Genomic DNA, 20,768 nt, shown 5'->3' with positions numbered 1-20,768 from the left:
ACCCGGACTGTGCCCCAGCCTTAGGCCAGAAAAAAAACAAGGAGATGATCCTTAAATCAACAGAAAAAAGACCAAGTCAGGATGAGCACACCACCCATCCCTGGCTTCATGTCACCCCTACCTGTGACTAAAAGAGAAACAGAAGAAACAAAAAAAGGGGAGAGACAACAAAGAACATCCACAAAATTTCCCATCAGAAAATCCAGTTATTAAAAAAAAGGAACAACTTATTCCAAGGTCTTTTCCCCACTATCCAAAAAGGAAATCATTAGGGAGAAAGAAAGGAATTTTTAAAAAAAAGGGAAAACATGGGGAAAGATAGAAAAGAGAACAAACATTAACCATATTCTTCAGGCCAATCCGTCTATTTTAAAGTGTCTACAAAGGTTTTAGCTTTATCCACTAAGTCAAATTTATAAACTGAGTCCTTGTGGCTGAAATGGAGCACTTCGGGTTATCTCATGGAGTACTGGATGCCCAGGTTCCTCAGCCTCTTTTTAACTTCATCGAAGGACTTCCTCTTTCGAATTACAGCTTCAGAGAAACCCTGGAAAAACATGATTTTTGACCCCTTGTACAGCAGTGCCTGCGGATCTTTTCCCAGGGATTTGGAAACTTCTATGACTTTTTGCTTGTCCTTATATGAAGGAAGTGCACTAGGACTGAGCGGGGGCGCTGCACCAGCCCTGACCTGTGCACTGTTACCCGATAAGCCCTTTCAATCTGTAGCCTGCTGGACTCGATTTCAAGGCCCAAAAACTTCGGCAGCCAGTTTTCAAAGAAGCTCACTGGCTGCTCACCTTCAGGGAGCCCGACAATTCGGAGATTTATCCTCCGACCTCGATTTTCGAGGTCGTCGATATGGTCTCACAAGACCCAGACCTCTCGCTCCAGCACCTGGATTCAACTTGATGAGGACTCCAATGCAGCTTCCGAGGCCTTAGTTCAACCCTCCACCTCCTCCTCCTCCACTTTCTCCCCGAGGCCCTGGCTCTCCTGCTCATGCTTCTGCAGCATGGATGTAATAGGTTGGACCTGGGCACGAATCTCCCCACAGGTCTCCTCAATTGCAGCCACAACTTTCAAGGTAAGTCTCTTCTTGCCGCAGCCAATTCCTGAGTGTCTGTCAGGTCCCCTGGGGGGTTCAGGAGAGGCTGCTTTTGCTGCAGTCTCTGGTATGCCTGGTGCTGCAGGGGAGTGTCCTCCCTGCTGCTGTTTGTTTGTTCCTTTTCCCTTTGGCATCCTTCCCACTCCCAAATATTAACAAATATGTGTTCTGTAAGGTTTTAAACTAATAATTCCACCATATAAGTTGGTTAGGGATGGCAAAAAACACCAGTATGCCTTGGCTGTTAGGCAGAGCTGTCCACAGCAGTTCTACAGAATCGCCACCATCTTGCCGAGTCCCGGGACTAGTTTTAGACACATCTTCAAATGTTTTTAGAACATAATATTTGTAAGGTGTATCAAGGTGAATTGATTCCGATCAGAAAAAGGAGTAGAAATTTCCTCCAACTAATGTTGGAAAGAGTAGTCATTGGGCTCAAAGTTTCCCCATCCCAGTATCAGGAATGACAGTTGGGTGGTCAATGAAATGATGGGGAGCCATGTGAGGATGCTTCCCAGCAGTGGACTAGGAGATAAGTCAACTTTCCGCTCCATGGGGCACTTTACACAGCTACTGGCATTTCACTAATGGTCGTAAACACTACCACTTATACTTGCCAGCAGCCCATGGACCAAGAGAGCTGGAGACACACTGTTTGGGTTGGCAGCATTGAAAGCTCAATTGCCGTCCTTATATCAATAATCAATTGACCCACAGCTGGCCAATTAGGTGATCACATGGTCTAAAATTGTGGAGTTAGTCCTGCTGCCTAAAAGCTTATTCCACAACCCATTTTTGAGTTCCCAAACCTGCAGTAAATTTCACTCCAAGGTTTTCGACGCCATTACAAATTCCATTCCCTAGCTACTGACCCCAGTCCCCTCCCTGAAGACTGATGCTGAACCGAATTATTCACAACTCTGTGGAGTTTAATGTTGGTTGCCTGAGGGGAGGGATTACGATTACAGATTTAAAGGACATGGAGACAGTACCTGAAGAGGGAGAAGTCTTAACGATACTACCCAACATGGGACTAGGAAATTTGTATTTTTTTTCAAAATTATGATAAATACAGACATTTTGGTATCTAACTCTTGAATTCAGCTTTCATCCCATTCAAAAGGAAGTCTTCATCACTTACAGATTTCTGTATGTCATGAAGTAAATTAGCATGTGCAGTTACCCACTGATAACCTTATTTATAGATTGATAAATCATTGCATAGAATGAAAAGCCAATGGGGATTTTCCCAATAAATATGTTTTCCATTACTATCAAGAAGTGAATATTTAATCTGTTAGAATTTTAAGCATTATATGTAAACTACTTTTCTCAGATAGAGAAAAATATATTTGATCAATAAATAAGGCGCACTGCCCATTGTTGTCCTTTGTAGAAAACCATTTTCCAGTTTGGTAGATAGAATGTACAGATGAAATAGGTATTGTTTTTTTAGGACAGTGCAATAGAAAAGTATATCATAATGTGCTTCAATTGAATTTATTTTATTTCATTATCTGTTGAAAATGAGAAAGGGACTTGTTAGAAAAATTAACAATGTCACCTTATCATCATGACAAAGCTTTGAATACAAGGTCTCACAATTTTCCAATTGAAGAGCAAGAGTTAAATAACATCTGAAAGATCAGTGAACACAGCCTTTGATGCCCTGCAAAGCCAGAGATTCATCCCCTTATATCCCCACAACACAGTTCGAGACCTTGATGTTGAGACTTTTTCAGTCATGTCAAGTCAGTTCTTTAGTCAATTTCATCTCTTATCTGCTCTCCATCCATTTGTTGGCAAGTGCCATCATGATATCTGAAACATTAATTCTTCTATTCGGCTCAAACCTTCCTCAACTTGCAGCACTCTGTTCTTTCAGACCCAACTCTCATATTATCAATAAATATGCTGACAAAGGTACTACTGTTCTTGTTTGGCATACAGACTTCTGAAGTCTGAACATTAACTGTCCAACACCTCCAGCTACCTCCATGAATCCTGGTCCAAAACATGAATAATAAGCCATCACATTTCAGATTCTTAGTGACCTCATTTCCTCCGGATAGCCTCGATCTGTAGCCACTCATCTCAATCCCCGAACACCTCAGCCTGCATACACTTCCTTCCTGAGACCCCCAAAGAGTTGTGTCCTGAAAGGCCCTTTATTTCAGTCTATTCTCACCCCAAGGAACTTACTTCTCCCTATCTCAATGTTGTCTCTTATCTTCAGTTTCCTCATATTTCCAGTCACCAAATTTGTGACACTTTCTACCATTTGAACAGCTGACAATTTCCCAACTGAGCCGTAGCTATTTCTATGAGGGGCCAAATGGCCTCCTTCAACTCATGATTTGTATGTTCATGAGTGTACTGGTCCACATTCACAATTACCCCCTCCTGCCTGACTAAACCACCTTCTCTCATTGAGCAATTACTCATGTGGCTTTATTCATTTTGTTTTTATATTTCAAGGGATAACTGAAAAATATTTTGCTTCCAATCTTAGCCCTCACCCATTTTTCAGAATTTATTTTCCAATCTGTAACCTTCTCCACATGTCAATTTTGATGGTATTAGGCAAGAACTTTCAAAAGCTGATTGGGGGCAGATGTTCACAGGTAAAGGGACGGCTGGAAAATGGGAAGCCTTCAGAAATGAGATAATGAGAATCCAGAGAAAGTATATTCCTGTTAGGATGAAAGGAAAGGCTAGTAGGTATAAAGAATGCTGGGTGACTAAAGAAATTGAGGGTTTGGTTAAGAAAAAGAAGGAAGCATATGTAAGGTATAGACAGGATAGATCAAGTGAATCCTTAGAAGAGTTTAAAGAAATTAGGAGTATACTTAAGAGGGAAATCAGGAGGGCAAAAAGGGGACATGAGATAGCTTTGACAAACAGAATTAAGAAGAATCCAAAGAGTTTTTACAAATACATTATGGAAACAAGGGTAACGAGGAAGAGAATAGGGCCCCTCAAAGATCAGCAAGGCTGCCTTTGTGTGGAGCCGCAGAAAATAGGGCAGATACTAAATGAGTACTTTGCATCAGTATTAACTGTGTAAAAAGTAGACTGTAGGGAAACAGATGGTGACATCTTGTAAAATGTCCATATTACAGAGGAGGAAGTGCTGGATGTCTTGAAACAATTAAAGATGGATAAATCCCCAGTACCTGATCAGAGGTACCCTAGAACTCTGTTGGAAACTAGAGAAGTGATTGCTGGGCCTCTTGCTGAGATATTTGTATCATTGATAGTCACAGGTGAGGTGCCAGAAGACTGGAGGTTGGCTAACATGGTGCCACTGCTTAAGAAGGGCGGTAAGGACAAGCCAGGGAACTATAGACCAGTGAGACTGATGTCGGTGGTGGGCAAGTTGTTGGAGGGAATCCTGAGGGACGGGATGTACATGTATTTGGAAAGGCAAGGACTGATTAGGGATAGTCAACATGGCTTTGTGCGTGGGAAATCATCTCTCACAAACTTGATTAAGATTTTGAGAAAGTAGCAAAGAGGATTGATGATGGCAGAGCAGTAGATGTGATCTATATTGCATTCAGTAAGGCGTTCGACAAGGTTCCCCATGGGAGACTGATTAGCAAGGTTAGATCTCATGGAATACAGGGAAAACTAGCCATTTGGATACAGAACTGGCTCAAAGGTAGAAGACAGAGGGTGGTGGTGGAGGGTTGTTTTTCAGACTGGAGGCCTGTGACCAGTGGAGTGCCACAAGGATCGGTGCTGGGCGCTCTACTTTTTGTCATTTACATAAATGATTTGGATGCGAGCATAAGAGGTACAGTTAGTAAGTTTGCAGATGACACCAAAATTGGAGGTGTTGTGGACAGCGAAGAGGGTTACCTCAGATTACAACAGGATCTGGACCAGATGGGCCAATGGGCTGAGAAGTGGCATATGGAGTTTAATTCAGATAAATGCGAGGTGCTGCATTTTGGGAAAGCAAATCTTAGCAGGACTTATACACTTAATGGTAAGGTCCTAGGGAGTGTTGCTGAACAAAGAGACTTGGAGTGCAGGTTCATAGCTCCTTGAAAGTGGAGGTAGATAGGATAATGAAGGTGGTGTTTGGTATGCTTTCCTTTATTGGTCAGAGTGTTGAGTACAGGAGTTGGGAGGTCATGTTGCGGCTGTACAGGACATTGGTTAGGCCACTGTTGGAATATTGCATGCAATTCTGGTCTCCTTCCTATCAGAAAAATGTTGTGACACTTGAAAGGGTTGAGAAAAGATTTACAAGGATGTTGCCAGGGTTGGAGGATTTGAGCTATAGGGAGAGGCTGAACAGGCTGGGGCTGTTTTCCCTGGAGCGTCGGAGGCTGAGGGGGTGACCTTATAGAGGTTTACAAAATTATGAGAGGCATGGATAGGGTAAATAGGCAAAGTCCTTTCCCTGAGGTCAGGGAGTCCAGAACTAGAGGGCATAGGTTTAGGGTGAGAGGGGAAAGATGTGAAAGAGACCTAACGGGCAACTTTTTCACACAGAGGGCGGTACGGAATGAGCTGCCAGAGGAAGTGGTGAGGCTGGTACAATTGCAACATTTAAGAGGCATCTGGATGGGTATACGAATAGGAAGGGTTTGGAGGGATATGGGCCGGGTGCTGGCAGGTGGGACTAGATTGGGTTGGGATATCTAGTTGGCATGGACAGGTTGGACCGAAGGGTCGGTTTCCAAGCTGTACATCTCTATGACTGTGACTCCACGTGCAGTATTCAGTGACTAATTGTTCGGTGTTTGATTCTGTGTGTCTGTTGATTGTTTTCTCTGTGCTGTTAGTCAAGCCTGCGTGAAGTGACTGAGAAAGAGAAACGGAACTGAAATGTAGAGTCTGGGACCAGATAGATACTTCAGAAGCACTGTAAATAAAACACCTGCACTCAAAAGAAAGTGATGTGTGTGATCACTATTGTTTTCCATTGCATAGAACAACATGAACTATCTTTAAATCTTCCCTTCCTTTCCTTGACTTCTCCAGCTGTGTTTCTGAAGTGGGATGTCAACTGACATCGATTATCAATCCAGTGACTCACACAACAACTTTGATTTTCCTCTCTGTCTGTTGCTATGAGGGTGGTAGAATTGATCATTAAAAAGATTACAGCTGAGCACGTTAAAAACTCCAAGAAACTTGGAAGAGTCAGCCTGGTTTCATGAAAGGGAAAGGGGAAAATTGTTGCTGTTATTTAAAGAAGTGATACATTTTGTGGATAAAGGTGTGTTTGTAAGCATAATGTACTTAGATTTCCAAAAGGCGTTTGACCATGATCCCTCTATTATGATTCCAGCTGATGGTAATGCAATTCACATCCTAGAGTGAGACCTGACTTAATAGAGCATGTGTTTCACTATTTGTTTACAGTAATGAACATAAAAGGATATTGTCCATTTTTAACAGAAAGAGCATAAAAGATTATTAAATAAAAAACAAAGGATGTCACACCATATAAGAATTATTTGAAGCAATATTATAAAAACATCAGAAATAAATATACATATGAACATACAAATTAGGAAAAGGAATAGGCCATTTGGCAAAACAACAATTTCAAGATATTAATTAAATAATATTCAATAACATCTTGGCTGATCTTTGTGTTTCAATTTCCACATTCTCATCCTCTGCAATAATCTTTGATATCCTTGTCTAACAAGGATCTCTTTACCTTATTCTATTGGAAAGATGTTGTGCAACTTGAAAGGGTTCAGAAAAGATTTACAAAGGATGTTGCCAGGGTTGGAGGGTTTGACCTATATGGAGAATTAAATAGGCTGGGGCCATTTTCTCTGGAGCATCGGAAGCTGAAGAGTGACCTTACAGACGTTTATAATATCATGAGGGTCATAGATAGGGTAAATAACAAGATCTTTTCCCTGTGGTGGAGGAGTCCAGAACTAGAAAGCATAGGTTTAGGGTGAGAGGGGAAAGATTTAAAAGGCACCTAAGGAGCAATTTTTTCACGCAGAGGATGGTGCATGTAAAGAATGAGTTGCCAGAGGAAGTTGTGGAGGCTGGTACAATTATCACATTTAAAAGTCACTTGGATGGGTATGTGAACAGGAAGGGTTTAGAGGGATATCGGTCAAATGCTGGCAAATAGGCCTAGATTAATTTAGAATATTAGATCGGCGTGGACAAGTTGGACTCAAGAGTCTGTTTCTGTGTTGCACATCTCTATGACTCTAAAGTATTCAATGATCCACCTCCACAAGCTTCTGAGGCAGGAAGTTTCAAGGTCACACAATTTTCTTAAAGAAAAATAGTGCTTATACATCTAGACTTGCCCACAAGAGGAAATATTATTTCCACGTGTACCTTGTCAAGACCATAAAGGACCATTTATATATTTCAGTCAAGTCACCTCTCATTCTTCTCAATACCAGTGAGAACAGACCAATCTGCAAAACTCTCATACTCTCATACAAGAGCACACTCATTCCAGGCATCAATCTAGAAACCTCTACTGATTCAATGCATTGATATCCTTCCTTAAATAAGAAAATATAAACAACACACAGTATTTGAGCTGTGGTCTTGCCAATGCCCTGTATAACTGAAGCTTAACATCCTTACTTTTACATTAAATTTCTGTCCTAAGAAAGGACAGTATTCCCGACTCTACTTAATTAATTGCTTTACTGGTATATCAACCTTTAGTGATTCATATAATAGATCCCTCTGTACGACAGAATTCAGCAAATGTTCTCTATAGAAGTAGCAATTTGTTTTTTATTGTTTCTGCCAAAGTGAAGACTTTCACATTCTCCCTCATTGTACTCTGTCTGCAAGTTTTACCTTTTCACTCAACCCGTCCACATAGTTCTTCAACCTCATCGTGTGCTCTTCACAACTCAACTTATCTATGTTTGTGTCACCTGAAAAATTAGCTACCATGCCTTTGCTCCCCTCATTGAAGTCATTGATACAAATTGTGAAAAGTTGTGGCCTCAGTACAGATCCTGTAGGTCACATCGTGCCAATTTGAAAAAGATCAATTTACACGTGGCCTATATTTTCATTCAGTCAGTCAATCTTCTACAACGCTAGTACATCACCACGCATACCATGTGTATCTACCTTACTACATTTGATGTGGCACCTTGTCAAATGCCTTTTGGAAATCTAAGTTGGTTGTGAATGCACTCCCTCTGATTTATAGTACATTGCACTCCCTCAAGAGAACTCCAATACATTAGTTAAACACAATCCTCCCCTACAAAACTGACTTCATATGCTTGCTCTTCCAGATTACCTTGACAATTTTAAAGCACCCAGCTCTAAAATCCTTACTTGTAATGTCTAACACCTCTGCCATGAAAATACCAAGCTAATTAGCCTATAGTATCTGGTTTTCTGCCTACCCCCTACCTCTTCAAATAGAGAAGTTATACCTCCTATTTTCCAAGTTGATTGAATCTTTCCAGAGTCTAGCAAATTTTCAACATTTAACAATACATCTACTACCTCAGTAGCAACCACATTTGAGACCCAAGGATGAAATCAATGGGGACATGGGGATTTGTTAGCCAGCAGCTCCAACAGTTTGCTCAGCACTACTTCCTAATGATTACAATTTCATTAGGTTCTTATCCTATTCCCTTCTCCTAATTTTTGGCTATTACTGGGAATGGTTCATGTTCCCTATGTAGTGAAGAGAGAGCATATTGTTCACTTCATCTGTCACGTTCTTATTATCTACCATTAAATCCCTATTCTCACTGCCTAGACAACCAACTCTCTCTTTAATTACTTTTTTAAAAGCCTCTAAAAATCATTGCTATCCATTTTCACATTGCTAGCTAATTTTCTCTCATGTTTAGTCCTATGATCTCAATTATTTACTCTCTATATTAATGCCTTGGAGGAAGAGACAGAGTATAATGTCTCCACATTTGCTAATGATACAAAAATAGGCGAGAGGGTATGTTCTAATGAGGATATTAACAATCGGAATGGAGACTATTCAGTAAGTGGTTGAGTAATGGGGGAAAAAACTGGCTGACAGAGTTGAATACAACAAAGTGAGAGTTCATGTAGTTTGATAGGACGAATCAAAAGGCAGACTACTAATTAAATGATTGAAGACTTCTGAAAGATGTGTGTGTGTCATTGTGAAAGAAAAACAAACAAGTTAGCATGCAAGTGGAGCAAGCAATTTAAGGTCGCAAATTGAATTTTGGGCATTCATTGCTTGGGAGTTGGAGTTTTAAAACAGGGAAATCATCTTTCAACAGTGTAATGTGTTGGTGAGGCTGCATTGAGTGAATGTGTAAGTTTGGTCTCTGCATTTAAGGAAGGATACAATGGCATTACAGGTAATTCAACAGAAATTCACTAGGTTGATTCCTAACACCAACATCTCCCAGAATACATCCAGACAGAATCAACTTCAGGGTGTCAGCTCCCGTTCCTGCCATGGAATTCCCCATATCTACTTGATCCTGAACTCCAGGTTTTAGATTTGAGGTATTGTTTGTAGTGCCAGCAGTGCCCACATGTCCAAGTGGTGCTACTGAGACTATAGAAAAGGCCAGCAGCTTTCCAAGGTGGGATTTCGATTCAAGTGAAGAACGGATATTTTGCATGCAGACAATTAACCTTCCCCTTTAGACTCTTTGGGTGGTCAGGTGAGAAACTCCTCCAGTTGTTAAATTTGCACCTTATGCACTTTCAAATGTTCACACCCCCTGAAATTCTACGCAGCTGACACCTTTCCCCATTGAATCTGCAAGTGGCCTCCAAATCCATGCAGCAGTTCAAATCTTTTTGTGTAACATAAGATCTAAATATTTAACTTGTATTTATTGACATTTTTCTAATGTGCGAATGTTCAAAAACAAACATCAATTGCTCACTAATTAGCAAACTAAATAAAAAGAAAGAGGCCTCTTTTATACAAACAATGTTCCCATTTAACATTTACCAAAAGTGCACATCATGACTAAATGTTCTAATACGGAGGTTATTTACCATTTATCTTACTGATTGATAGGAAGCCTAGAGCATGTTTGTCTACCTTTGTATCTTATTAAAATTCTAACCCACATTAGTTCACCATAACCTAAGGGCAAGTACAGATGGTGCCTGCAGGTTCCAGTCTCGAGGGTATCTGTAACAGAATCAGGATTTTACAGAACAGAAGGAACCAAATTAGCCAATTTCACCAACAGTATCTCTTTGAAGCATCAACTCACAAAATCCCATTTCCCTGCACTTTCTCCATACCCTTTTGAACATACTTTTTTCTCTTAAAATAAATTGATTTGAGAGAATTGTGAATTCACACTCAAAACAGTTCCAAGCAATACATTCCATGTCTTAGGAACCTTTGTGCAAAATATTCTCTGAATCTCAGCTTTCATTGTGATGAGGATGTGCTAAATTTATGCTATATAATGAACAATTTGTTGTATTTGTTTTGTCAAAGTTTTCTGTACTGTTTTTCCTTTGCATCAGGTCTAACTTTAAGCTTCTGTGATCTAGTGAAATGGGCTCCACTTTCTCACAGCTCATATAAGGTAGTAAACCTCCTTCCTACCTTCCCCGGTTCCAAGCTCCGCCCGTACCTTTGATAGAGAAAACTAGAACATCCATCCTTAAATGCACCAAATTACCTGGATATCCTTTGTTTTTGAGCATTTGCACATTAGAAAAATACAAGTTAAATATTTAGATCTTACATTACATATAAAGGTGTGAATTGCTGCACTGTTTCAGAGGCCACTTGCAGATTCATTGGAGAAAGACCTCAGCTGCTCAGAATTTTAGGTGTGCTGTTTCATTAGGAAAAGAAGGGGATTGACGGTAAAATGAAAACATTCCATTTCCTTTCATTTATGAAGTCGGATCAAAATCTCTGCCCTTCTCCCATTAAATTTAATATTATACAATAACTTGTTAACCACAGTTTCTGGTTTTTGTGCCTTGAGGGAATCTACAGCTTGTGTAAATTATGTCAAATTTCTTTAAAGATTATCTATTGCTTATATACTTCATGCTGGATTCAGTTAAGTTATGCATTTTGGTTAATGCAGAATGTGAATTTTTTAAGCAAAATTGAGGCCTTCTCTTTTTCTTATGTTTACTTTGTTGATGCATGATTATGACTTTCTAATATTTAAGCATTACAGCAATTGCACTACCTTAAAGACCTAGACATTAGCCCACAGCAAACATTAACCTGTCTATCTTGCTACATGAAAATGAGATTAAATAACTAATAGGTTCAGTGGTCCAAGAGGACTGACCACAAGTCACATTTGGGAAAACACTGTCAATTTTTCATATAAATGACTGGTACTTTCAACTGAAATTTACATGAAATGATTTATTTCATTGAACAAAGCTCATTAAATTTCATACCCTGAAGGGTTTTAGGGGCTGCTTTATGTGAGATAATTGAACTCTTGCCTTCATAAATTAAATTTCTCTTTTTACAAAACACGAGGAAATGAATGACAAGAAAAACAGTTTATTTTTCGATTTCAGTTTTTCTCTTCTGCTCTTAGTCATGTTTCCTATTAAAAAGAGATAAAATGTTTAACATGTGTCTAAGAAACAACTCAAACCTCTTCACCAGAACCACCAATTACTAGAGCAGTAACTATTGTTAGCAATGTTCATTTATAATATACTTGTAAAACAGAAAGGGTGCGGAAAATATGGGAATGATTACAGGAAGGAGGGGATTAAATTTCATTGACAAAAACATTGCGGATGCTGGAAATCAGGACAAAAACAGAAATTGCTAGATAAGCTTATCACGTCTGGCAGCATCGGTAGGGAAATACCAGAGTTAACATTTCATGCCCAGTGACGCTTTTTCAGAACTGACGGTAGCTCGGAAAAGGCTTGTATTTATGCAGAAATTACATGAATATATTGACAATGCTGAGACTTTTCTCCTTGGAGAAGAAATGTTTTGACATTCATTTAAAATCATGAGGATTTCAACAGAATAAAGAGAAATTGTTCCCATTGGCAAACAGATAAAGAACCAGTGGACGAAGAATTAAAAAGTGTTTAGTAAACTAGCTGAAACTGACATGAGGGAAAAAAAACTTTGTGTCACGCATCAATTCATCAAAATCTGGATAGTACTGTCTGAAAGGTTGGTGCTAATAGATTCAGTTTTGGCTTTTTAAAGTGAATTGGATAGACACCAGAAGGGAAATTTTCAAGGGGCTATATGGAAAGGGCATCAATAAATCAAGGAACACCATTAATTTCATTATTATTTTGACAGAAAATTCTATACACATTGAAGTTAACATTTTTGTGAACCATTACTAATAAAAGCCATCAATGACTAGGAGGGAATGCTTCCAACATTTTAATGTTCATATTGGTAACAGTCTAATGGTCATTTCTTACTCTGCCATTAACTGTCAATGCAGAATACTGTACCTCAGTGGCTGTGCTCTGGTTAGCTCCAATCTCCAGAAGGAATCTCACAACCTCAATATGATTTTCCTGCGCAGCCATGTAGAGTGGAGTAAATCCATTCTGAAAAATAAATTGAAATTATTAAAGCATTTAGAATTAAATACCAGTCAAAAAGAAATATATGCCTGAATACGTCAGCATTATCACTGAATGATGCAAACCATGGCAGAAAATGTTTAAAAGCGTATCTACTTTAAAAGCATGGACAGTTTACAGAAAATTTTTTTTGGAGTATTTATCTCATCTCCTTACCTTTGACTTTTTTTTAAACACACTAGCTTAGATGTTTCAATTTGTTTGTAATACAGGTGTTATTTTAAAGTTGACCTCAACATGAGCTGAAAATCCTGGCTCAATGGTCAGGAAGAGCTGGCTAATCTGTTACCAATTATCTGGGAAAATGTGGCTACAGTCGAATATAATTTATCTGATCTTTGCTCCTCTGTAACAAAGTGCAGAAGATTAACTGGACGTAACACAAAGAAATGTGGGCAGGGAGAAATGCATATTCCAGGTAGAGGGACAGAAATGACAGCCTCACTTGGAAGTAATAAAAAAACTTGAAAGCTGATAATATACAAGAACACAATATTGGTACTTCAAACCCCTGCAATATCATATCACCCCTTCACATTTTTTTTCTAAAATCAACTGTAGTTAGCTAATTCTGCAATTGGTTAGATGGTTTTCCCTCCTGGAAATCAGACAATTGAGAGTTGTATTAATGAAAGAAAATGAGAAGTTGCATTAAATTAAAATGGTGTCTCTCAGAGCATAACCTTTCTCCTTGCAAAACCATCACATTCTAATCTAAGGAACTGATCTCTAAGTTGTAATCAACCTGAAGTAGGATATCAAAATGCATTTCCAATTAGCAATTAGTTACTGGAGTGAATTGCTGTTATCTAACAAGACTTCGTCATATCTGTGATTATTCAAAATGCAATAACCAAATTCTCAAGTCTCTTTAGCTGAGTTAGTTAACTGGGCTGTTTAGAATGGTCACAATGCTGGAAGGATACACTATAAATTTAATATGTGACATATTTTGTCAAAGCTATGCAACAAAGACATTTGAGAAAAGAAAACCAGTAACCAGAAAGAAAATTTATTTGCTTTTTCTTAAAAAGAGTAGAAGTTTCATTCAGTATTTAATAAAAACCATAACTATTATAACAATGATCAAATCTGGTAAAACCTCTAATCGTCAAGGTGAGATGAGTCATAAGACCCAGTGTTAGACAAGCTAGGCTGTCTTTGGGGTACCTTTCTTCCTCGTGTGTTTATTGAAGGGCAAAATTTGGAGATTTTATTGTCTATTTAGATTGAGAAGCAGAATCTCAAGAGGATTTCTGCACTATTTGGCATAATTAAATTATACATTAATTTTATGGTTAGTATTCCAATGATGTTAAAATTAATAGCACATTAAAATTTGCAATAATATTACATTATCCCACCAGTATGTAGTAATAGCCAATAGGACATTGTGTGCATTCAATCGACATGTAACATTAAGGCTGTAAGCAGGACTTCCCCTCAGCATCAGGCTCCTCCAGGATGCAGAAACCCATACCATGTGGGAAACAATCATTCTCATGTGCGCTTCTCCTGAACTTAGTCAACTAGTATCCAGAGGGAGATTTACTAGCCAATTAAGGATAATGGAGGTGAACCTGGAGAACCCAAAACAAGGGAGTAGAATCAGGATCCCAAGACAAGTAAGATATGACAATGGTTTTGAAACCTAAAAAAAGCCTTTTGAAAAAGCCTTTTGCAACAGGGTCACCAATACTCCTCCACAGGTGATCTGCAGCTACAGCTGAATCCAGGTAGACAGGCAGGGAACATCTCTAAACCTGGCTGGAATAAGAAGTCTTGGTCTGCTGTCATACTGCCACCTTTAAGTAGCTTTACTGCACCACACTACCTGCAGGCACATGAAGGCCTGCAGGAAAATATCTTCAAGGGCTTCACCTGGCAACCCACCGCTTATAGGTTGAAAGTGCTGCCATTTCTGCTTCTGGAAAAATTGTCCAGGAATGGAATGGAGCCAGGAAACCGGTAGCATGAATTTCTGCATCCAACCAAATCCTTGTCCATCCCATCAGGAGCCTACATCCTCTGTTTTGCTTTACACAGATACTACTATCTGAACAACTGAATGCCTCTAGTAGTTGGAGCATTTTATTTTTATCACCTAACAATACAGTGAAATAGCACTGATTCAGTCTGAAGTTGGGAGAATCTTCTCAGAGTCAGTTGCCTAAAGATGTAAGTGCCAATATTTATTAAACAGTGTGGAGCAGGTACATACACTGTCCACTGAAGAACAATATATTGTGCTCTGACTGGGGGATTATTCATAAGCTTTTGAGTTCTGATTTGCTGATAAACAACTTTTCTTATTTCCAAATCTCAAACTAACAGCATTACACCTCTACTACCTCCAGCACCCCACCCCCAAAGCACCAATTTCCATTCTTGTACTTGTGCTTGTATTTACCTCAGTATGCTTGAAGGGAGTACAATTATGAACCAGAAATATTTTCATCCACAATTGGAGTACAATCTATACTGCAATATTGGACAAGTACAGCAGATAACCGAAAACTAAAAAAAAAGCAAACCTCACCATGACTGGGTCATCCTTGGACACAGAGGATCATGTAATGATTCCTGGCTATATTGTCAATAGACACTTAGATTTGGTCAGATGCCTCATTATATATATAATGCAAAGAGGAAATACAATGGGCGAGAAGAAAAAGGAGAAAGGTAGGAGTGAATCATCAGAAATCTTCTTTCCTGTTTCACTCTTCATAGAATCCCTACAGTGTACAAGTAGGCTATTTGGCCCATCAGGTCCATACCGACCCTCTGAAGAGCATCCCACCCAGACCCACCACCATGCCCTATCCCTGTAAACTTGCATTTCCCATGGGAATCCATGTAACCTGCATACCCCTGGACACTTTGGGCAATTTAGCATGGCCAATCCACTCAACCGGCATATTAGATTAGATTACATTACATTACAGTGTGGAAACAGGCCCTTCGGCCCAACAAGTCCACACCGACCCGCCGAAGCGAAACCCACCCATACCCCTACATTTACCCCTTACCTAACACTACGGGCAATTTAGTATGGCCAATTCACCTGACCCTGCATATCTTTGGACTGTGGGAGGAAACTGGAGCACCCAGAGGAAACCCATGCAGGCACGGAGAGGATGTGTAAATTCCACACACACAGTTGCCTGAGGCTGAAATTGAACCTGGGTCCCTGGTGCTGTAAGGCAGCAGCGTTAATCACTGAGCCACCATGCCACCCTAATTAATTGCCTTGAACGCTATTTGATAATATCTGTCTCGTTCTGCAATACCAGAGTTGTCGCCACATCACGTAGTCACCACATAATAAGAATTAGATTAGATTAGGTTAGATTCCCTACAGTGTGGAAACAGGCCCTTCGGCCCAACAAATCCACATTGACCCTCAGAACAGTAACCCACCCAGACCCATTCCCCTACCCTATATTTACCAATGACTAATGCACATAACACTATGGGCAATTTAACATGGCCAATTCACCTGACCTGCACATCTTTGGACCGTGGGAGGAAACCGGAGCACCCGGAGGTAACCCACGCAGACACGGGGAGAATGTGCAAACTCCACACAGTCGCCCAAGGCTGGAATCGAACCTGGGACCCTGGTGCTGTGAGGCAGCAGTGCCAACCTCTGAGCCACCGTGCCACACAACAAAAACAAAAAACATCATGGGGGTGGGGGAAGTGTAGAGAGATGTTGTGGACTATGCTGGATAATGACTGATCCATGACATCCTGTTTCTAAGAGAGGCAAGGAGTCAAAATCAAGCCACAATTAAAGTCAGGTTTGTGCTTTAATACCTGAACACAAAAGGAGAAAGTTATTTTCATACTCTCTAAGGCTGACAGACCAAAGACAAGTGCTGCTACGCCAAGCCGGGGGAAAAAATGTTTTTGGGTTAATCAACAAATGGAATGCTGGTGAGGATGGAACCCCTGTTCCTAGCAACAAAGCTTGCATTGGAAAATTGAAGACCAAGGGTACCCAGTGTGTGCCTTGCCTATGCAAATCCATATACATATATTCAGACGTCTGAGTGAAGGAAACTTTGTTTTAAAAGGCACTGGAAGCTTCAACTTGGTGAAACAGAGAGAAGAGAGCTCACTGAATTAGCAGGTGTTTGGGGCATTAGATAGAAGGCTAGACATCTGCTGAGAATGTGCTATAACTGTACAATGTAGTGTGAGCCTTTTGAATTTGTTTATAAGTCACTGGGGATAGCTTTGCTGTCGTGCGTTGCTGACGGAGTAGTTTTATTTGATATTGTTATGCCTTTATTAGAGTAAAAATTCTTAAAACTGGTTGTTTGGTCTAATAACATTAGTCATAAAATATATGGCAGAATCTTATAGGAACCTGAAAGATGTGGGATGTGGTGAAATTTGTGGCAGAATCATGAGATGTCTGGCGAGGTCTCTCCCAACATTAGGGGCAATTCTTTACATGTGCAGTCAAGTGCTTTTCTGCATGTGATGTTTTCTCTATGGGACAAATACAAGCAACCAGTCTCCAGTGCCCATTGGGGACAGTGTAGTTGCAGCTTGGAGAGGGTATTAGAAAGAACGAATCCAAGGAGACATAAACGTGTGGTTTGGTTGTTAAACTAAGGTGAGACAATCATGTTGTATGTGTGAGGGATCAGCAGTAGTGCCAGCTATGTACTGTGAGCAGCAAGGGTTAGTGCCTGCTGTGCCTCGAAGCTGCCGGTGAGGGGTAATACCAATGCTTGACTAGGTACATGGTAGTCTTTTATAGATGTTGTGGATGCAAGGTCTTTGGGTGGCTATCTGCTGGGCACAGTTGTCCTGAGAAAGGAGCTTGGCAAAATGGGGATCAAAGGAGATGAAAGGGGTGTCTAGGGTAGTGCAGATAGTAAAATAAGGAGAGTTTGATAAGATGCAGCAAGGCATTTTTCTGCGTTTCACTGCAAAAAAACCTCCAAAGGTCTCAACTCAATTAGCACTTAAAAAAATACAAGGTTCAGCCAATGTGTCTACTTTCATTGTATCTATAATGAAGGAAACACAGCAAATCCCTGCTAGTCAACAACAAAATGCATTTGCTATATCAATTGGTCCAACTTAACAAAAAAAATTTTTAAGAAGAAATTTTATAAAGTATCTTAATTATCAAATTGTTAATTGGATAAAACAGACATTAAAATAGGATGTAATTAATATGAAATTCATACATGCAAAATGCAATGGTAACCCTACTACATTCACTAGGTCAGAGGCTGATCTCTTTATTAACATGGCAGAGGCTAACACCTATATCAGCAGCGTATATTACAGAAGCTTAATTTTCATCACAGATTTTGTCTGTGGTTCAGCTTACTCCTCCAAACCTGGACCCTAAAAGGTTACCTCCAAACCATTCCTGCAAGCCACCATAATCCACCTGCCAACTGACAGACAAGTGCACAGTGGCCCCCAGTCCTGGGAAACCCATGCTTAGCCCAGTCTTTGGTAGGAATAGCACATGCTCCGTTGTGAGGCCTTTCAGGTATATTCCTCCAGGTTTAGAGTGGGTACTGACTGAAAGGGCTGTTGATTTTTGCCCCAACTTTGTAAAATATGGACTAAGATTTTATTCTCTCTGATTTATAAGGTTGCCATGATAATATCTTTAAGAAATTCTTTAAAATGTCCTTACTTTCTTTTCATATTACATTTATAATTTGTTCTGTAATTGGCGAGTACATTGCCATTATAACTGCAGGTGGTGCGCTAAACATCAAACCCCACCTTTCCCAAGTCATCACAAATGTCAAAATGTGATGAAACTACTGAAGGGCTGAACCTAATTTACCTGTCTAATTTAGGTTAAAAGAATATTCACAACTGTTTTTTTATCATTTGACAAGAAAATAGCTATTTATTGTAACCAAACAGTTTTTATCTAATAGCAAAAAAGTACACCAGATCAATTGTTAATCTACAACTGTACAACTTGAAGAAGAACAGTTAAAGGACAGGATTTCTAACTTATGTGACCTGAACTTTACTCCTTTTAAAAAAAAACTTACACATGTACAAAAGAAAATACAAACAACAAATACTATGAGTTAGAGGAGAAAGATGAACAGAGTCCTTTATTAGCAATCTAAAATCACAAACTAGATGGACTGGTTCCACAGTCCTTTTCCTTTCTTCACTTTAGTTCACTGATTGCTTGGTTGGACCAAGGGGCTTTAGTATTTTTTTTCTCTCTGCAACTCTTTTGACAGAGAGGGCAATTTATCAGAGCAAAGAAAAAGAGAGAGAGATGCTGACACTTCTCCCTTTCTCTGTTACTATTCTCTATCTCCACCCAACTGCGGTCAGTGTTAAACTATAGTTGGCCACCAGTCAGAAGTTGATACTTTGGTGAGCTTTCCTGAACCCATCACTGGTGCCATTTGAAAAACCATTCAACTGACTGTCTGGGCAGAATTACTCTGAACAGGGGCTGTCAATTTATCTGGATCTCTCCCCTCTGCTGTGATATCCATTGTGTATACAACTAACAGTGTGCTCCAGCAACTTGTTTTTAAAACTGGAAACACATTCTAACACAGTTTCCTTGGCTTAAAGCAGTATCTTTTCCCCCACTGTCCAAGAAAATAAAAGTAGTCATTGCATTTTGATAAAAATGCATATTGAAACTTAGAAATAATACTTTCTAAGTCATAAAACGGAAGTGTTTAACAAAAATAAAATTCATTTTGAAATAAAAGCCTTTTAGTTACAAGCTGGTACACTTATTAAAAAGAGGAATTGCGTGTCCAGCATTGAGGACAAATTATACAACGATGATGGAGTTATTGATTAGTCATTGAGATAAATTTTTACCAACAGTCTGTAACAAGACTAAAGTAACAGCAACTGCCCACAGAATTATAGAATCTCTTCAGTTCAGAAGCAGGCCATTGGATCCACATTGACCCTCCAAAGAGCATTCCACCCTGACCCATCCCTCCTAACTTCTCTGTCTCAATGTCAACAAAACTAAAGAACTGATCATTGACTTCAAAAAGATAGGAGGAGAACATTATCCTATCAATCTCACTTTTGTGGATGTAGATGGGGTTGAGAGCATCAGGTTCTTCTGAGTGATGACAACCAAAAACCTGTCCTGGATTTCCCACGTAGATGCAACGGTCAAGGAGGCACAACAATGCCCTTTCTTTCTCAAGTGGTTCAGGAGATTTGGCATGTACATTAGGACCCCCACCTACTTCTGCAGGTGCACCATTGAAAGGATACTGTCCAGGTGCATAATGGCCGGATATGGCAACTGTTCTGCTCAGAACCATAAGAAACTACAGAAGGTTATGTGCACAACCCAGACCATCATAGAAGCCAACCTTCCATCCATGGATTCCATTTACACAACTCACTGCCAACATCAAAGACCAAGCCCACCCCAGTAATGATCTCTGACAACCTCTTTCGTCTTGGATGTAGGTTTGCTCGCTGAGCTGAAAGGTTCATTTCCAGATGTTTCGTTACCTTACTAGGTAACATCTTCATGCAAAGCAATGCTGAAAATTCCTGCTTTCTATTTATATGTTTGGGTTTCTTTGGGTTGGTGATGTCATTTCCTGTGGTGAAGTTATTTCCTGTGAAGTCACTTCCTGTTCCTTTTCTCAGGGGGTGGTAGATGGGGTCAAACTCGATGTGTTTGTTGATAGAGTTCCGGTTAGAATGCCATGCTTCTAGGAATTCTTGTGCTTGTCTTGGTTTGCCTTGTCCGAGGATGGATGTGTTGTCCCAGCTGAAGTGGTGTTCAAAGTTTGTGAGAAGATTTGTAACTCGGGTGCTCGTTGTTGTGGTTCTGTTCGCTGAGCTGGGAATTTGTGTTGCAGACGTTTCGTCCCTGTCTAGGTGACATCCTCAGTGCTTGGGAGCCTCCTGTGAAGCCCTTCTGTGATCTTTCCTCCGGCATTTGTAGTGGTTTGAATCTGCCGGAGGAAAGATCACAGAAGCGCTTCACAGGAGGCTCCCAAGCACTGAGGATGTCACCTAGACAGGGAACGAAACGTCTGCAACACAATTTCCCAGCTCGACGAACAGAACAACAACATGAAGTGGTGTC

The 20,768-nt window shown here is 39.9% G+C and overlaps 1 protein-coding gene across 32 annotated transcripts in view; it reads right to left on the bottom strand.

The window, feature by feature from the left end:
- The window catches only part of ank2b (ankyrin 2b, neuronal), an 877,032-nt gene that overhangs the window by 227,808 nt on the left and 628,456 nt on the right, over positions 1-20,768 (bottom strand). For all 32 annotated transcript variants that reach the window (XM_087983074.1, XM_087982715.1, XM_087982867.1 and 29 more), the window contains one exon: positions 12,536-12,634. In XM_087983074.1, coding sequence (XP_087839200.1) covers positions 12,536-12,634 — 99 coding nt within the window. The remainder of the gene's footprint in view (positions 1-12,535; positions 12,635-20,768) is intronic.

The sequence above is a fragment of the Chiloscyllium plagiosum genome, unplaced genomic scaffold, assembly GCF_037043375.1.
Source record: "Chiloscyllium plagiosum isolate Xiang-an unplaced genomic scaffold, Cpla_swu_hap1 HiC_scaffold_1, whole genome shotgun sequence".
NCBI lineage: Eukaryota > Metazoa > Chordata > Chondrichthyes > Orectolobiformes > Hemiscylliidae > Chiloscyllium > Chiloscyllium plagiosum.
Note: the sequence above shows the minus strand (reverse complement) of the source record. Positions and strands in the feature narration are given on the sequence as shown.